This window comes from Saccopteryx leptura, chromosome 3, assembly GCF_036850995.1.
Source record: "Saccopteryx leptura isolate mSacLep1 chromosome 3, mSacLep1_pri_phased_curated, whole genome shotgun sequence".
NCBI lineage: Eukaryota > Metazoa > Chordata > Mammalia > Chiroptera > Emballonuridae > Saccopteryx > Saccopteryx leptura.
The window spans coordinates 247,868,171-247,887,332 of NC_089505.1; the positions used below are offsets into that span (position 1 = coordinate 247,868,171).

Consider the following 19,162-nt stretch of genomic DNA (forward strand, 5'->3'; position numbering starts at 1 on the left):
TTAAAAAGAACATTAACAAAGAAGACAATATGGTTTCTTTTCCTTACACTTGCTTGGCTGTTCTTTCCTAGAAAACTTTCCAGAAAACAATTCATGTGTTAAAATACTTGAACTCTAAATTTTGTCTTCCTTCTGTTTTTTAACTGAAAGCAAAGTTATGTGTTCAGAGGGGCGATTCAAATTTAAAGAATACTACTAGTAAGAGGCAAGATCGTTTTATTTTGAATAGTAATCTGGTTGATTCTAGAAAGTACTGTTTAATCACATCACATTCCACTAATAATAAGCCAGGGACAACTCCCTTCTAGTCAGATTGGACACTTCATCCTGTAGTAACTTTTTCCTCTGAGTGTTTAGGGAAAGGTCAGATGAAACTCTTTAGTTGCAAAGTTCTTTTTTCCAAATGACATTTGCTGAGAACTGAGCTGATCAAGTTTTATTGGCATCCAAATCACATACTTGTTTATCCAGCAACCTCTGAGCAAAAAGTTCTTCCATACTTATATAGTAAATAAGAGGAATCTAGAAGTACATGTTTCTATAGGTAAAATCCAGAATGCTTAACATGTTTCTTTTGGTTTTCTTTCTCCTGCCTTGACTTGTATATATGACATGTGAATGCAGTAATTTAAAAGCTAAGGTCTAATCTCGTGATATTGTTGTATGTGCCATTTAATGCCGTCACTGACCTGGGATGCCGTTAATCTGGACTCAGATTCTCTCACCGGGGAAGATTCCCTGATCGATTGCTCTCTGCTTTCTAACCCTACCACTGACCTTCTGGAAGAGTTTGCCCCCATAGCGATCTCTGCTCCAGCCCATAAAGGTAAATGCTTTCTTCTTCTTGGGCCTGCCTGTATCCTTAGAGGAGAACTGAACAACTCCTGAAAGTTTTCCTTACCAAAAGTCTTTGCTAGTGAAGGGTTATAACTGTCTGCTCAGGTGGAAAACTTGGGTTTATATTCTCAGCAACTATGTTATAGTCCCTCTCAGAAAGAATATTTAACAAGGCAGAGATAGCAGATAGGTGGTGGTATTGCTTCCTGAAGTCACCAGAAATACAGATACTCCATGAGATTTAGTAAAGACAGAGCTTACATACCTTTGATGTAACTCAAGTAGATGGTTGAGTTGATTAGCCACTAACTGTAATTATTAATATGATACTTGTTTGCCCTAGGACTTTAAAAGGTTTAACCAAATATATATATGATGGAAAATATTTAGATAGAAAATTTTTGGATAGTGATAAGTAGGCATCATTCTTCAAAATCAGCCTTCAAAAATTGAATTTGTAAAAGTTTTTCATTTTAGTCACAATTGATTACTGGATTTCTTTTTTTTAACCTACCGTTTTCACTTCTTAGTCTCAGGTTAATACTGATTTGTAATTCTGCTGGGTGGTGTAGCTTGCATTGACTTCTCTTCAGTGAGCAGTTTGTGAATGGGACGGGCACAATGCCTGGCTTACTGCACGCAGGCATTCCCTAGCCTTCCTTCTGTGCTTAGATAGTGAACGTGGTTTTCTAGAAGGAGCAAGTACGTAGAAAAGGAACAACTTAAAAGTCCTCTCTGAAGGAATTTCAAACAGGAAGCCTCCCCAAGATGACTGAAAAGTAATTAGACTGTGGTCTGCAGTGGTAATAGCTGAGCTTTTGTTTTTACCCTTTATAGCATTAACATGATTATGTTTTTATAGAGCATGTAGTAAGAAGTTACCTGTTAACTAAGTATGTCTGGCAGGAGTATGCCAGCGGCACTGTGTAATTACAGAGGAGCTCTACTTGCAAAACAGGCGCTCTGCTAGCATTTGCTGGCAGGATAGCCTTAATTAGAAAGGAGAAGAGTGTTCTAACAAGCTTGTGCTGGAAATCTCAGTGCTTGGGATCTTGTGCCCCAACATTCCCTGAGGCATCAGAGTTCTTTGAAAGTCTTTTTTAACCATCAAAGGGCAGTGAGTCCTTCCAGAAGCATTTGTTTGCTCTGTATATAGTGGTTGCTTCGTAAAAGGCAACTACCCTGGTCCATGGTTTCCAGTTTTTCAAATATTCTGTCAGGCCTCTGCTCAATAAAGAAGATAAGCAACTAAGTTCTGTGCCTTTGTGAATTACTGAGGTTGAAGAAATACCTCACAGTAGCTGCAATAAAGTCTTACAATGGTAGAGAGAATTCATCCTGTAACCATTCTGCCTCATCCTTTATAAAAGTCTTAACATGGCCAGCGATAAAGCATTTTTTTTCTATTTCCTTAAGGTTTCCAATTTTGCTACTTTTATTTCAACTCAGGAAAATAAGCGTTTTCATCTTCAAAAAATTGCAGTGATTGTTGGGAACTTTGTGCCTCTTACATGTTCTCTCATTTGCTAATCTCTGCTTCTGTTGTTTCTGCTTGTGTACTTGCATTATGTATTAAAGCTGCAGAAGATAGTAATCTCATCTCAGGTTTTGATGTCCCTGAGGGCTCGGACAAGGTGGCAGAAGATGAGTTTGATCCTATTCCTGTACTGATAACCAAAAACCCACAAGGTAAGAAAGAGAGGATGGGGAAAAGAGCTTGACATCAGCTCTCTACAAAATAGCAGTGTACCTAATCTGCAAGAGGGGAAAAAAGCAACATTTAATGAAGGAAATTGGGGTAATGGCACTCATTGTGGGCTGGGTCAGTATAGATAGAAATACAGCTACAGATGCTGATAAGAGGTATCTTAAAGCCCGACTATGTTAGAGAGAAGAAAAGTATTTAACTAAAAACTAGTTTTTACAAAGTTTCAAGCCAAAAATAAAGTGATCTTTCAATCAGTGGAAACCTGAAGGCATATATCAAGAAAAAGCACTGAGCATTTTTCATCATGATTAGAACAATTTGTAATAAGTATTTTTCTCAAAGAAGTAGCAACGGTGCTTTGTTATATTTTGCATCTTTTGGATATTCACAGAGCCTAGTTTTTCCTCTTTGATAGATTCAAATCATTTGAACATGCTTCAAAACACTGAATTGCATAGGACCATCTATATATATATACATACATTTTTAAAGAATGTTTTATTGCAGTGGTCTTAATTATTTTCTCCCCAAAGCAAATAATTTTTTTACTCTGTCGGACAGGTGATTTTTTACTTTATCAGGGAGATGACTGTATGTTGTAAAGAAGTTAGATAGCAAGCAGTTCTCAGGCAAAATATATATTCCATTTGAAAGGTGTCCTGCCCACAGGATGTTGTGCACAGTGCCTGAACCTTCTGCAGAAGGTGGTGGATACCTTATATATTTAAAAACCAACATGTAAGAGTTTGCAAATGTAAATTGTTGCTTCTCTAGGGTTTGGTTTTGTTTTTTTCTCCTTTGCTTGCTCTGCACATCTAAACCTTAACCCTCTTGTGTTTTGTACTGAATTCCTATCTCTCCACTTCCAGGTGGGCACTCTAGAAACAGCAGTGGGAGCTCTGAGTCCAGTCTTCCCAACCTAGCCAGGTCTTTACTGCTGGTGGATCAGCTCATAGACCTGTAGCCGTGACCCAGTAGCAGATGCAATTCTGTAACCTTCATACCATAATACACATTTTCATTACGGAATTATAAGAAAAATGATTTTTTAAAACATCTGCAAACAAGGGGCCCTCTAGCCCTTATCTCCTACCCCTTGCCTTCTCATGTAGAAATGATAATGAAAGAAAATCACTTTGGCCCTCCAGATATTCCTTGGCCAGTTCCTCCCTGTTTGTTTGCTGTATTCTCTCATTGCCCTTCTTCAATAGTATTATCTTAAATCAAGCACTAGATGCCAGGAGCTTCACCTCTGCTGGAACCAACTCCACCAAAAGCTTAACTGTAACTGAAACTAGTGAATTGACACCTTTGCCTCATTCTTGCTAGGAATGGCCTCCCAAATCAATTCTCCTGCCCCCTGTCTCCTTTGGCCAGATGCTGATGAATATTTCTCTGTTTTTGCTTTTTATCCTGCTGCATTATTATGAAGACATGGCTTCTTCAGTTGGTCTTAACTCTAGGCAATAGCCTGGAGACAGGTGTGTGGTTTAAGGGTAAAACTGACTGACTAATGATAAATGTTTGAAATGAGAAAGTGAGCCCAGCTCTAGCCAATCAACTTTGACCTTGTTTGATCATAGACTTAGCCAAGGGATTTTACACCCCACACAACCTGCCCAGCATTCGTCCAGCATTCTGGCTTCCATTGAACCGCAATTTCTCACATCTGGAGACGTGACTGCAAGTTCTTGAGATCCTTGGATAAAATGTGTACATTATATTAAGTCCCAAGTATTGCCATTCCTTTTCATGTTAACCATCCCAATCCGGGATCTCAGAATTAGACCAAAACAAGACAATGGTGGTAATATGATACCTTTTATTAGAAGACTTTTCACTGGGGGGTGGATGGGGGAGGGGAAGGAATTGTAGCAGAAACAGATGTATTTTTCTTGTGATTTTTATTTTGAACCAAATATTGTAAATTGTGTATAAACGAAGACTCTGAATAGTTCTGTTTCCACTTGGTGTTTCAAGTCCGATATCAGGTGTCTGTACAAGGTTTTGATCAATTTCCCTTGTATAACTTTACACGGCAATCCTACAGTGTAACATGGAATCATTTTGAGTAGACTTGTGTGTTGCTATAAGCTTTCAGCAGGTCCTCTGTCTTTGTAGAATAAGCATGTGTTTATTTTCAGATAAACAGAAATAAGTGTGCTGACAAGCTAGGCACAATTTGACTCTGGCTACTTACCTTTCTCTCTCATGTTTAAATTGAAGGATGCAGCCAATGAAATATGTTCAGTTGATTTTCCTTGGCTTCCTAGATTGAAAAATAAAATACAGCATAGTTCCTCACTAACCTTAGAATATTGTTCATAAGGTAAATAAAGGACCCTGCACTGACATGACGACATGCCTCATGGTCACCCTCTGTGTATTTCCTTACTCCAGTGTATATTTTCCTGTACATGGAAAGTTAATTTTCTAAAATCACCCTTTTGAAAAGAGGTGGGCACAGAGAACCCCATTGTGGTTCTCTTCCTTGTGCACCATTTTTCAAGATCAGGAGGGAAACCTTTAGTTGGTAAGATTTGTACAAATAAAATTCCAGCTCTGTTTGCTTGTTTCTCTATCTAGTACTTTTGTTTCCTCTTCCTCATGTTTGCACTTTAAGGGGGGAAAAGAAAGTTCAACAACAACAACAATCTGCAAAACACTGCACTTTGGAGGTCAAGCTTTGACCTCAGCAATGTGAGTGCAGCCTTTGAAAGGCACTAGAGGAAAAGTCTGAATGGCTCAGCCGTCCTTCTGACTTTAAATACTTCCCTTGCCAGCTGAAACTAGATGAGCTAAGTAAAGGCCTCTATGAGGATAATGGTTCATTTCCAGAATTGAGGGAGGCACAGCCTTCCTGCAAAGGATAAAAAAAGATATCCATGAAGAGCTCTTCATGATTGAATAGCAGTGAAAATGGGACTCGGTTTGCCCCTTTATGGACAGGAATATTATTGAAGATCAAAATTGTATTCTTGTTCCTAGACATAGAGAGAATGTATAAACTAATGAAGGAAATGTTTATTTTTAAATAAGAATAGTGTTTTAAGCCTGTGCTTTTCAATTTGATTTTTTTCATACATACATGTTAGAAACAATAATGAAATATCTAGTTTCTCGAAACCATAGAGCGTACAGTTTAGAAATTAGGTGTCTTTAAATTGTTCCTTTCATGTGTTACCCTAATTACATTGAAATATATTATCTAGTCATCTGGCTTAATATAGTTTAATGGAGACTGTTAATGAAAAGAATAGACTAGAAACCAGTGACTGGATGGAGAAAGCCCGAGGGAGATAATGACATGAAATTCTTTAGGAGTAGGGCCTCAAAAGGGAGAGCTATTTTTCTGTTAAGGAATAAAGTGAGCGACCTGCTAAATGGGGACTTTTGATATATAGCATCATCCCTAAGCTAAAAGGGTTTATTTGAGATGCGTGTAGTGTGCTGATAATTAATAGACGTATGGAACTATAGACTGAGCTATAAAAGGGACCTTAGAGATCATCCTCTAGTCCACCCACTTCATTTTACAGGTGTAGGACCTGAGGCAGGGTAGTGGGAGAAGAGGTCTGGGCAGTACAGACCACCTGGGATCTCGTCTTTACCAGTCACTGAGTTACCCTCAGCAGGCACATTGCTTCTCAAAGATGCTGTTCTTGCTTATACAATGAAGGGTTTGGACTAGATGATCTCTAAGATTATAGAATTCTAGGGTTCTAAGTATATAATATTATGCTTTGGGAGGACTATGAAGGATTTGTATTTCCTGATGTTCTTCAATTATCTAATGTAGTTCTTACTGATACTGTAGCAGTATTTACATTTTAGAGAATTATATAATGGGCTTTTACTAACCTGGGTTGCTCGCTCTTGGTTATCTGCATAGAAGCTTAAATCACAGAATTTTAGACATAGATGTTCCTTTTTTAAAATATTACCACACATACAGCGTATAACAAAACAGTATCAGAGTTCACTTCTTTTCAAAATGTATAATTAAAATGGACAAATATTGCCTGACCTGTGGTGGCACAGTGGATAAAGTGTCGACCTGGAATGCTGAGGTCACTGGTTCGAAACCCTGGGCTTACCCAGTCAAGGCACTTATATGGAGTTGATGCTTCCTGCCCCCGCCACTAAAATTAATTAATTAATTAATTAAAAAATTAAAGATAGACAAATACTGTAAATATGTTTCTTTTTTAATTGGTTATCTTATTTTTAAATTTATTTTTATTTTCAATTACAGTTTACATTCAATATTATTCTGTATGAGTGTCAGATGTACAGCAAAGTGGTTAGAAAATTATGTAAGCATATGTTTCTGCTTTGCTTTTATTCCAACTGTGCTAGAGTAGTAACTATACGAGAAAACCATCACAAATTTTTTTTTCTTTAGAGCATTCTCATACCTAGATTGCCAAATTCAAGCCCCAATGTTTTTAAAAACATAGGCCTCGCAGGAGATAAGGTTTAAGTGGACACTTACAAATGTGATTGTAATTAATGATTATTTTAGCAGCCATATCAGAATTTTGACATCTAATTGAGTGTTGTTCCCTGGTTTTACCTGGAAAGCTAATACTTATTCTAATGACACAACTACCACCTTTAAGTTATTTTTGAAACTGCTCTCTTTAGAAATAACATCAAGGAAGGAAATAAGGTATAAGAAAATCAATTGTATTATTATCTAATTGGTATCACTTTCAGCATCTGAAAATATGTTGTCTTTCCTGATCTACTTTTTCTGCCACTCTTGGTTCTGAGTGACATTTAGCTGTTTCCAAAAGCAAAATCACCACCCTATGATGAAGAGTGGTTACTGTTGAAGATAGTAAAGAGAATAATGTACAGAAAACTCCGAGAGAGAATCTTATAATGGAAAGTGACAATAATCATTTTTAATTTCCTTAATATTTTAAGGAAATATCTGTGATTTTACCTGTCTTTAGTATAGTTTAGAAAATTAAAAGATATATATTTTTAAATACTTCCAAAACAGGTTGTCACCTGTTCTGTGTCATTTGATAATGGTCTTGGCTTTTCCTGAATTAGAATTGTAGAACTTGGATTGCTCTTTCTCAATTAGAATTATAAAACTTGGATTGCTCTTCCTGAAATAGAAGTATAAAACTTGGATTGCTCTTTCTGAAGTAGAATTATAAAACTTGGATTGCTAATAATAATAGGGGAACAAAAAACAAAAAAGAAACTATTTTTCTCAAGTGAAATATTGATTTTGTTTATAACACTTTTTTCCCATTCTCCTGGCCCATAATTGATCATTTTGATTCAGACCAAGCCAGTCTTTCCCAGATCAGAAACAGTTTTTCCTTCAGCAGAGCTGTGGTAAGTGGGGACCTTCGGGGTTGACCTCATCCCAGAGGCAGGGAGGGATCTGAGTCAGCTGAAGGAGTGCACGCTGTAGATACCACGGGCCAAAATACAGTTCCCATGTGAAGTTTGTCTCTGAGCTCCATGAGTCTTTACCTTTCTCGGTTTATAAGATTGCCCGGATCCTGGAGCCACTAACTTAGAGTTTGGAGATAAAAATGACAGAATTGCCCAAAATACTGAATTAGGCATATTGGACTGCTAAGCAGACAGGAGAAACTACCACATGAATATTTAAAACAGAATCTTTACTGAAACACTCCAGTTATTAACAAAGCTATCTTTTATTACTCTTTAGAGACTATACATTTTCTAACACAGAATTAGCCTTTATCTTGTCCATGCTAGTAATGTTCCTGGATGTGCTTGGGTTTTTTGAGTCAGAATGAATCCCGAATGGCTTCCACTTCAAATCATCTGTAACAAGATACTATTTTGTTTCTCCTTGGTGTCCTTTCGCTGAGTGGGGAGGGGAGGGAGGTGTATGTCTGAGGTAATGCAAAGTTACCAGATAGGGGTAGCTGCCAGAATGGAAAACGCTTTCTTGGTTCCCACTTTGATGTAGTGTCTGAATGTCCTCTCTTCCTGCCAGTATTCTGCTCTGCACTATTGCACACCCCCTTGTCACGCGGATGTGTATTTACCACAGGTCTTTATCCTGCTTTCCCCGAGATGACAGAGCGAACAGAGGTACATGAAGTTATCTTATGCAGTAAAAATGTGAAATTTGAACATTGCTACGCAAGTATTGTATTAAAAAAGTCTGTAAACAATTTTTTTATGTGAACATGCAGGGAAATAAAGACTTTTATCTGTTCAAATGGAAGCACTGATGTTCAGAGATGTGAATAACTTAAAATCGCTGTTTTCCTGAGCTGAAAATCCACTTTTGCAGAAAGGATATAAACACGTTGCTGAGTGTCAAATAAATACCTGTGCACAAGGGAAGTGTGAACACGCTGAGAGACATGCTGGGGACATTTTAATGAGTCATGGGCACCCTGGTTTCACCTTGTGGTCAGGGAGAATAAATGCAGGAGAATAAACTTGCATTTAATATGACCAGACAGGGGTTGTAAACCAGAGCACAGGTTTGCAGCTATCCTCCTCTAATTTAATCTTTAATGTACCCAGGCCAATTTAATTAAACATTTTATGTTGGCAACAGCAGTTTTATGCCCAGGAAGAAATCTCTCTCATTTAATTGCTCCGTAGGCTTGAGAGGCACAGCATCACTGGTCAATGTTGGCTCCCATCAAATCCCTTATTCCCAGTCATAGTTTTTAATGCAGCTACACAACATATGGTAGAACCAAATGCTTAATTTTATCAACTAAGCCAAAGGCCATGGAAATTATTAGTTTGATGTACATCTATTGATGCCCTGATTTGGCTCCAAGAATGTGAATTTCAGTTGGTGCTGCATTTCTGAAGTTCTCATAAAGGGATAGTTTGCTTCCTGCTTGCTATCTATGTATATGAGAAGGTTTCTCAATACTCCCAGTCTTTGTTTTCAGTTTTTAACTAGAATTATGTTTTTGATACTCCCTATAACTATTACTTCAATTTATAGTATAGGGGAAAGTTAAATTCTGCTTGTGTATGATATATTGTACTAAGGAATATTCAGCCAGAATCTTAAGTCTTCAGATTTTGACTTTTTAGAAAGCACACTAATGGCTCTTACTGTGTCCCTCTGATGAAATGTTCAGCACAAACCTTTCCCAAATTATTCAACACTTTTCACTGCTTTGGAAGTTAATAGGGAGTTAGTGAGGATAGTTGCCAAATCATCAGATATTTTCTATGACTCCTTTCCTCCATTCTGAAGCATGGGAGCTCTTACTGAAATCTGTATAATTTAGGGCCTCAAAATAGACTAAAAAGAGACATGACCCAGTTTGGGGGAATTAGAACAAAATGCCCTACCTTGGACTTCATGATAAGGAATAATAAATACCCTTGTGCAGACTGTGTAGCCAGGTTCTGGGCTTAAGCCTCTCTCCCCCAGTCCCCAACTGAGGAACAAATATCTCTATTGAGCTCTATGGTCACAGAGTATCTGTTATGCATGACATTGGTTACCAAAAGAATTGGAACAAGGCATGAGGTTAAATTTGTATAAACCCTTTCTTATTAGTAGGCAGACTTCAAACATGTCTCCTGATGGTGCAAGGCTGTCTTCATATACAAGGATCGTTTACCCTGAAAACATGTGCTTTAGTTACAAGAACATACTCATGTTCCAAAAATGACCTCTAAACCCCAACAAGACTTAATGTCTGTCTTCTGTTTACAGTTATTTTGCATCTCTCCTTCTCTTGACTACTTTGTTTCTTGTGCTCCCACCATCAAAATTCTGTGAGGGACCATGATTTCCCATATCCACCATCATTTCTTTGGTCTCCAGAGTGCCAGGCTTGGAGACTTGCAAAGGGTGATTGTTGCCTGCTTTGGTCACACTGTACCTCTTCTAAAAATAATGGACAGCTTGAGAAACAGCCTTCTCAGGAGAAACATTTATATGTATTTTTCTAATACTATACGCAGATTTATGCTAAAGGAGATATGAAATAGGTCTGGCCTTGTTTTGAAGGGTAAGAGACTGGTTTTCCCTTCAAATTTGATGTTACAGTATTTTTGTGACTATATGGGTAAGTTTGAAAAGGTACTGGAACTTTAGGTATGATTTTCCCATTACTTACCATGTAGGTCATAGAATATGCTCTGAGATGGTAGGCTTCCAGTTGATTTGACCAAGAACCCACTTTTTAACAGAAGTAATTGTGATAAGTTGGGCATGTTCTTCCATGCTGTCCAACTCGGTATGGGCACTCCTGCTTGGTACTTAAGAGTTCTCAAAATGTAATCTGAACACCGTAGGCATCCAGAGTGCCCAGATTCTGTAGGTAGTTGCTTGCGGGCAATCTCTGCACACAAATCAATTTCACTGAATTCAATTTAAATTTCCTCAAAACACTAACTCCAGTCAAACTACTGTTCATTTTAATTATTGACCCGTATAATGCCAGAGTTGGTCATTGGCTTGACTAAATTTGCCATTTTTTCCTAAGAAATATTTTGCTCTCCCACAGAATCAGCTTAATAACATCAATTTTAGGGTAGTTTTGGAAGAAATTGTGCTTTAGTTTTGGCAACTAAAAACTTTGTCCACCTGCTACTGTGTAGAAAGTGGTTCAGGGAGTTTTGAGGCCCTCTCATAACACTTTGCTTGGCAAGACTTATTTTAGAAAACTTCTCTTCCCCCTTTCATCTGAACTTCCTCCCAGAAATTGTCATCTGGGAACAATATCAGAGTACTTACCTGAGAAGTTAGGCTCATGTCTTCCCACAGAAACTGCAAGGGAGAGGGTGTTTCGTTCATTTCCCATCCTCTGACTAATGCTTTTGTATCACCATGCACATATTAAAGCTATAATGCAGGGGAAATTTATCCTCTTCAAAATCAACTTATTCTTCAAATGCTATTCAGAAAGCCATTTGGCACTAGTACAGAATTTAACTTAAAGACTAATTTGGGATTCATCAAATGCGTTTAAACTGTTAGAAAATAAAATAAAATGGGGTGGGGGAAACCACTTTTTTGTTTCTGGAAACTATTTAATATCAGAACTATTTAAAAAGAAGTGCTGCTAAACGGTTATAGGATTCAGAAAAGCAGTATTTTTGTATCTTCTAAAATGTTCAGGTCTCTCTACACCTCTTTACAATGTGATGTCTCTAAGTGACTGGTTTCCCAATAAACTTATTTTGATGCTGCTTCCACTGTGTTCTGTGTGCTTAATTTAAGCAGAAACTTTAACGAGAATATTAGCAGAAGTTTCTATGAGCTAATGGTTTGCATAGGAGGGGAGAGGAGTATGTGGGGAAGGGATGATTCAATTACCTCTGTACAGAGGTTCTGAGTCATCTATAGAATCCAAATCATTGTACCGAATGTTCACTTATCCTGGTGGGTTGGGAAACCCATGATGAAATGATACCTTTACCCCCAACCACCCTTTTTCTGGATTCTTCTTGCTTAGTTACATATGCCTTTTTCCTGCCCTCTTGCTAACATGTGCCCAATGACATACTTCTAACCTGCTAATATTTCTTGGAAGGTAAGCTCTCTTGCATTCTGATAATTGTCTATTTGATTTTAGAAGCCAGAGCACCCTGAGGCACTTCTACCTAGATAGAAATAGACTAGTATATTACAGTTTGCAAAGACTTCTGTAATTTCCCATGCTTTTACTCCGTCTGCTTAGAGAACTTTATTACGGATTTATCTAAGCAGAGGAGATCTTTGTGAACTTAGAAGACTGAAAACAAAATTCCAGAGCCACTCCCGCTGAAGTTGGAGTTTAATGATTTTGCTTATGTCTTCTCCCCTGAGAAAGTGCCTTCAGTATTCCCGTTTGAGGCACTTTTGTGCTCTTGGAGTCATGCTTATAATGTCACTCATCAAGTCAACTTGCATTTGTCAAGCAGCCATGTTTTCTCACAAAGGAGGAGTGTGTCCTCAGATACTGACAGAGTATGACCACGTCAGATACTGAACTGACTTTGTCTCCAGACAGTATTTCTGCATACTCCGGAACCATCGTGGTATATGTGGAGATGAGTGACTGGGTTTGTTCTCATTCCATCATGAGCCAGTGCCAGGTAGAGCAGGTATTAGTGCCTAGCCCACGAGTAGAAGCATTATATAGTTATGCTGAATGTCTGTGTGCCTAACATCTTCATTTCCTTCCCTGCACATTGTGCTTATCATGTTCCAAAATGTGAGACAGTGATTGGTTGTGTCCCAGTTTGTGTGCAGTTTCCTTGCCTGACTTATTTTTCTGTTTTTCCTTTTTCCATTTTCAACATCTATTATTTGGTCCCACAATGTTACTGCCGCGGGTTGACCGTTGAATGTTTCCAGGAGAACTGAACTGACCTGGGCGTTAATTCTGTATTTTGTGCTTTTCTAGGTCTCCAGAGAGAGCCCAATCCTTGTCCTGTAATAACAGTAGAGCACTTTAAAGAATCAACGGGCGTTAAAGGCCTGTATCCAGACCCCTCCAGAGTACCTGACATGAAAACTCAGAACAATTTAGAATCTGACTACTTGGCCAGAGATGGCCCTTCAAGCAACAGCTCATTCCACAGCAGTGAAGAAGAAGGGACTGACCTCGAGGGGGACATGCTAGACTGCAGTGGGTCTCGACCTCTCCTCATGGAATCTGAAGATGAGGATGAGAGCTGCAAGCCTGCGCAGGGAAAGCTAGGAAGAGCCATTCCATTCGCTCAGCCAGAAATCTCTACTGAGCAAGCAAAGGCAGTGCAAAGTGGAAGAAAGAACCAGTTTCAGGGCCTCACACAACCAACCTCTGATGGTGTTGGTGAGCCAGATGTTTTTGCCACAGCCCCCTTCAGGAGCTCAAGGGTTCCAAGTGATGAAATGGACATTTTCTCTAAAGCCCCATTTGTCTCCAAGGGCAGTGTGGCTCCTTCCCAGCCAGAGGAAGCGGACGTGTTCTTGAGAGCTCCGTTTACCAAGAAGAAAAGTATGGAGGAGTTGACAGTTGCTCAGAGCACCTCCCAGGAGTTGCCTGCACAGGCTGGTCTTCTCGGTCAGACAGAGGATGTCGCTGTGCTCTCAGGCCTTGACAGAGTGGTGTATGCCTCTGTCCGGTCTCCGTATTCCATGGCTGGTTATGTCCAGCAGTCCAACCTCCCTTCCCATTCTATACAAGCAGCAGACCATCTTGACAGTGTGTCACCCAGGAGATCTTCCCTGGAATCTGGGGGCCATCCTAACGACAGAAATAAAGGACTTCAGCCCCAAAAAGAAGCTGTCTCAGGCCCCATGGCTGGCAAACCATTCCGCCCCCAATCTTTATCCAAGTACTCCCGTCACTATAGCCCAGAAGATGAGCCAAGTCCTGAAGTCCAGCCCATTGCTGCCTACAAAGTTGTTTCGCAAACCAACAAGCAGTCCATAGCTGGCTCTGTTTCCATCACATCCCTTTCCTCCAGGACTACAGAGCTGCCAGCTGCCGATCCTTTTGCATTAGCACCATTTCCTTCAAAATCAGGCAAGCAGAAACCTTAGGGGCAATACCTGAGCCTTAGGCCTCTGTCTCTACCCCACCCCCAGTAACCCACGGCACCACTCCCAGCTGAGCCTTCTGAAGAAATGTGTCAATTATTATCTTTCACTTCCCTGGGTCAGAGCAAACTCAGTTGCAGTGATACTTAGTCAAAACCCTTTTAAGTATGCTCATTTCTTTTGTTCATACTGATTTCTGGACTTGCAGGCATTTCCATCTTCACCTCTACCGAGAACTCTTTTTTTTTTTTTTTTGACTGAGAAACTGTTTAAATCCAGAAATGCTTCACCCTAACCCCAAAGGGGCCATGCAATTGCTCATTTTAATTCCTCCAGTCCTGTTCTGAGTCATGTCCATTGAGGAGTCAAGATTAGCCCCTTCAGGACTTGATTTCATACTCTTAAAAAGGGAATATTTCTGGAAAGAAATGCAGAATGAAAATCCTGCACATCAAGGGGAAATGTAATCCTTCAGATTCAATCAGTCATTCCTGTGAAACCAACAGCTCCAGGATTCTCTGCATCTGTCTCTGAGTGTTCGCCAGCCAGGCTGGCCCGTGTGCGTGTGTGCGTGCCTGTGGGTGTTTAATGTGTCAGGTCTTTTTCTGTGTAGAAATGCAAACAGATGCGGTATCTGTTCTCATGTCTCAGAGTTGAGCCTTCCCCACCTCCACACTGCTTTGTAAGTCAGTATGAGTGCACAGGTATGTACGTGTGTGTGTGTGTACAGGCGTGTATGTGTTTATGTGTACGTGCGCACTGGAAGCTTTTTATCTTTAGGATAATCCTGTCCCACCATGCCTACCTCCACAATCACTCATTTACTGGCATTTGTCTCCTGCACTAACTGACTTGAACTCCATTTTTATTTAGTTTATTTTTCATGGCAAAATTGATTTGATTGGATGGAAGAGGAAAATCCTCCTGAAACAGGATCAGAGTAGGTTTTTCTCCCCGATTTGCTATTTATGATTAACAAATTTCACTTACTTGGTCATGAAAAATTAATTATTTTTCCACATTTTCCCTTCAGAACAATAGAAACGAGCACCTTGTCACAGTTTCAACCACTGGGTGTGTGGTCTAAATAATATTTAAAGGTACTTAAATACCTTAATTCTGAGCACTCCATACTGTCATGGAATTAATTAATTATGAGACTAAGCACAAACTAGATTTGCTAGTTGTGGGTTTTTTTTTTCTTTTTAACTTGTGTTTTTGAAATCTTTTCCCTTCTGGAAAGTTCTGACTCATTCCTAGCTGTTTTCTTACCGTTTATTATTAGTGCCTTAAAATGAAATTTATGTCTCAATGGGAAGACTTCTGCTGAGGAAATTCAACTGAATGGGAAGAGTTGCTGAACCACCACATTTCAGTGTGAAAGTTTTCTGTGACTATATAGTAAATGTTTCCATTAGATTAAAAAGATGTGAGAGTTGCTTACCAAACAAGATTGATTTAAGAGTTCCAGGAAATTCATCCGAGAATCAAGCCTGAATGTCAAACTGTATTGTAGTTGATGAGGTGTGATAGTCTTTAAATTTAAAGTTCATGGATCTTGGCAGTAAAATATGAACAGCTGCTTTTCAAGACTTTCTGGTTTTGTCTCCACCTATTTTTCAGATGTCCAAGTTAAATTTTAAATAACTGGCACTGGGTCAGGGCTACCAGCAGTGGTTTTCCAAATGAGCCGTTGTGCCAGAAATGAATGTCTTTCACTTCGTTAGATGGTAAATGTTCATCCTAAGAGTTTTCTTTCTCCCAGTGATCATTTCGGATTTTTTTGTGTAACATTAGATGCAAAATTATCTTTCCAGTTGATAAATTTAGAATCAAACTTAGAATAGTTATAGCTAATGCATACTGAACTTTGCACATCAAACTCTTCTGCTTCAACATTATCAGTTAAAGCTTTCAAAGGCAGGAGCCAAAAGGATAGGAATAGTCAGGACAGTTCTCACCCCAAATCAGAAACTCTTTTTTAAAAAGTTCACTCTTCCAAATATTCAGGATTACCCCTATAACAGCCCTACAAAATGTTTTCCTTTGGTTATTTGATTACATCCTCCTGATCAAATAGCCATTTTAGTTCTCAAGGTAAAAATCAATAAAATGATGGTTACTTTTATTATGTAGCTGAACCATTTGTCAAGCATGGACTTGTAACATGTTTTGTGTTCTCACGAGAGACCTATGATGTTGAAGACTCTGCCTTCTTTGAATAGGAAATGAATATAAATAGAAATGACTGTTGCATTCTTGGTGATACACGAAAAATTTTTGACTATGGGATTACTAATAACTAGTAAATTCGGCAATGATCTTTGGAAATTATAGGGTAAATGCATTATTGAAAGATAAAATGTGCTAGCTAGAGGCCATTCTGAATCTGGAAATCTGTAAAATTTAGTTTTAAGGGAAATCAGGAGTGTAAAATAATACAAGATAATCAAAATAAATTGCTAGGTTCAAAGCTCAGAGTGCTTTGAATAGTAAGTAGTAAATGCATGTTTCCAAAAATCACTGCAGTAGGTTAACCTTAAAGAGAAAAGGAAAATATGTCATCAACGAAATACTACACTTCTGGTTTTAGTTTGCTTCATGTGTTATTTGCTTTATACATCTAATAGGGAATGTTGGAACTTGGTGACCTTTCATTTCAGCAGAGTACAGTGAGCCAGAATGTATTTAGAATAAAGCATTGAATCACAACATGCACTGGTGAACTCTTAAAGAATTCACACTAATTGACTAGTGGGCACTATTGAAATAATGAATCATCTTATGTGTGGTGAAAAATATTTAATATATCTGTTTCTTGAGCTTACATACAACCTTAGCTCTAAATCCTTGTTAGGTTGGGAAATGGAGCAAACAAAATCTGATCCTAAAGCAGATGCTCGGTGGGACCTAAGGGAATCTGGTCATAAACTATTTCATTTTGGGCCCACTCATTGTCAAGTTGAAAATTTTCTATGTGTAAGCAAGCTAGTGAGTGTGTTTATATGCCCATATTAGCTCTGAGTTTAAGATGCCAACTAAGGTATTTCTTTCTAAACTTTCAGGAAAAATACCAGTATCTTATTGACTTGTTATTTAATTTATGTGTATTTTAGAATACACATATATCAGTGTTTTAACATGTATATATGATACTTGACAGATATTTCACTGACTCATAGATTTGTTTATTTAAAAGAAGTGTAATTGCCAGAGTGACCTGACAATAGAAATTCAATCATGCTGTATTTGATTCCATAAAGAAAAATCACCAAAACTTAGATCCTATAATATGTATGAATTCTACCAAATAGGAAACTTTATCATGTAATGAACTAGAGAAGGGAAGGATCAAACTCTAACAGGAGAGATACAACTTAAAATGGAGTCACTTAGGTCTCTTTAATAAATATTATTTGCTGCTATGTCTTTGAAATTTAAATTGGAAAACACATGCCAGTCAACCATGGAATGGCTGCCGTCCACACCGATGCAGTTTTTGAGAAAATTGCAAAATTTCTGAAAAATACAGAACCCAGATAACTTGGATCAAAAGTACATAGGAGAGACGCCGAAAGGTCCACAGCTTCTAAGGAGGCAGGAGCAGCTTGTCAATTCCCCAGCTACCCGAGTCTGATCCTCCGATCCTGCTTGATGGAGTAAACATGAAGATTTTAAATGAAATCATGTAATATAAATTCCTAGTTTTTCCAATGTTTTTGTCAACTACTAGTAGTGTTTTAGTTTGTTTGTTTGCTTTTAGCCACGAGGACACTTGGAAACTTGTGACTTGTGAAGTTCACTTAAGGAGGAATTTCAAAATGCTTGAAAATAAAAAGCAGTATCTGGTTGGGAATTGTTTTTGTGTTCTTTTGCTACAAAATAAATTTGCTAGGTTGCTGAGAACAGCAAGCGGGCTCAGCTTAGACAGGAGGTTTTACACTGGCAGTGTCTTGATTCCCAGATCTCTGACTTCCTGGCCCTACCTGCCTCATTTGCACCTTGACTTTTATTAGGAAAGAGGCCCCATGAGTGGTGCCCAAATTCGATCATTAAAACACTGCCAGACATAACTCTTTCCTGCTCTTCTTTACTCCTGCAAGCCTTCCTGGCTCATCTTGTTCCTGTTCCCACTTCATGTCCTTACATGACACTCCCCATTGTGACCATACCAATATGTGGATAAGAGGTATGATTGGATGATAATGTTAATTTTTATTTGCCTCCCTTTTGACTGTAAACAGTATCTTAAATTTAAGCCTAGCCTGTGATCATCTCACCACACAATCAAAGTAAGAATGAAATGGCTCACCTTCCCCATTTCTTATGGACTGGAAGAAAGGATGGAGGAAGGTAGGCAGAACTATAGCCTTACCCTCAAAATACAACCCAAAAGTGTCTCTTCACCTGATCTAACATAGACCCAGACTGCCCTAAAAATAAAGGGCAAGTTTATATGCGAAGGGACTCTAGAACAGCTTGTAAAATTGGCTAAATGTTAACCAACACACTGGTGGCCCAGTCCAGTATTCCCATAACCTGTAATTACATAAGAAATTTAGTCTGAGCTACTTCCAAGCAATCTCAATATGTGTGACGCTGTTGAGTTTATAATAATAATGTTTTCCTCTTGAAATCAAGTCAATGTTCTCTGCATTGTAATAAAATCACATGTTCATGTTAAAGGAATCATGTTTGATTCCTTTGGGCAAGGACTTGCAGAAATGGTTTCTACTAATCTCAGTTAAAGTGAGACTGAGTAAAAGAGATGATGTCACCTTTTCACTCTGAAATGGTGAGTCAGTTGTATTCTGAGTCTACCAGACTCCTGTTTGGGGAGTGAATGGAGTGTGTGTGTGTGTGTGTGTGTGTGTGTGTGTGTGTGTGCGCGCCATGCTTTCTGCCATGGTGTTAACTTAAGACCTAATAAAGGCATCCAAAGAATACCAAGAGGTGATAGTGGGTATTTGGCATGAGTAAACTTGGTTCCCTTTGCCAACAGCTGAGTAAAAACTTAAGTTGTTCTAGATAAAGGTGGGCGAAATCAGCCATTCCTGAGCCTTATTTCCACAGTAAGCTTGCCCTTCTCACTCACGGGAATGAAACTCAGTAGG

At 38.7% G+C, this 19,162-nt stretch overlaps 1 protein-coding gene across 14 annotated transcripts in view; it reads left to right on the top strand.

Moving 5' to 3' along the window:
* AAK1 (AP2 associated kinase 1) overlaps nt 1-17,762 on the top strand; it is a 207,764-nt gene extending 190,002 nt beyond the window's left edge. For 6 of the 14 annotated variants that reach the window (XM_066378061.1, XM_066378064.1, XM_066378065.1 and 3 more), the window contains 3 exons: nt 716-826; nt 2,416-2,526; nt 12,928-17,762. In XM_066378061.1, the coding sequence (XP_066234158.1) occupies nt 716-826; nt 2,416-2,526; nt 12,928-14,051 (1,346 nt within the window). In that variant the 3' untranslated portion in view covers nt 14,052-17,762. Of the gene's footprint in view, nt 1-715; nt 827-2,415; nt 2,527-3,414; nt 6,470-12,927 lie in introns of those variants that run through there. The other 8 variants (XM_066378066.1, XM_066378069.1, XM_066378070.1 and 5 more) reach the window with 3 other exon arrangements.
* Nucleotides 17,763-19,162: the final 1,400 nt, after the last annotated feature.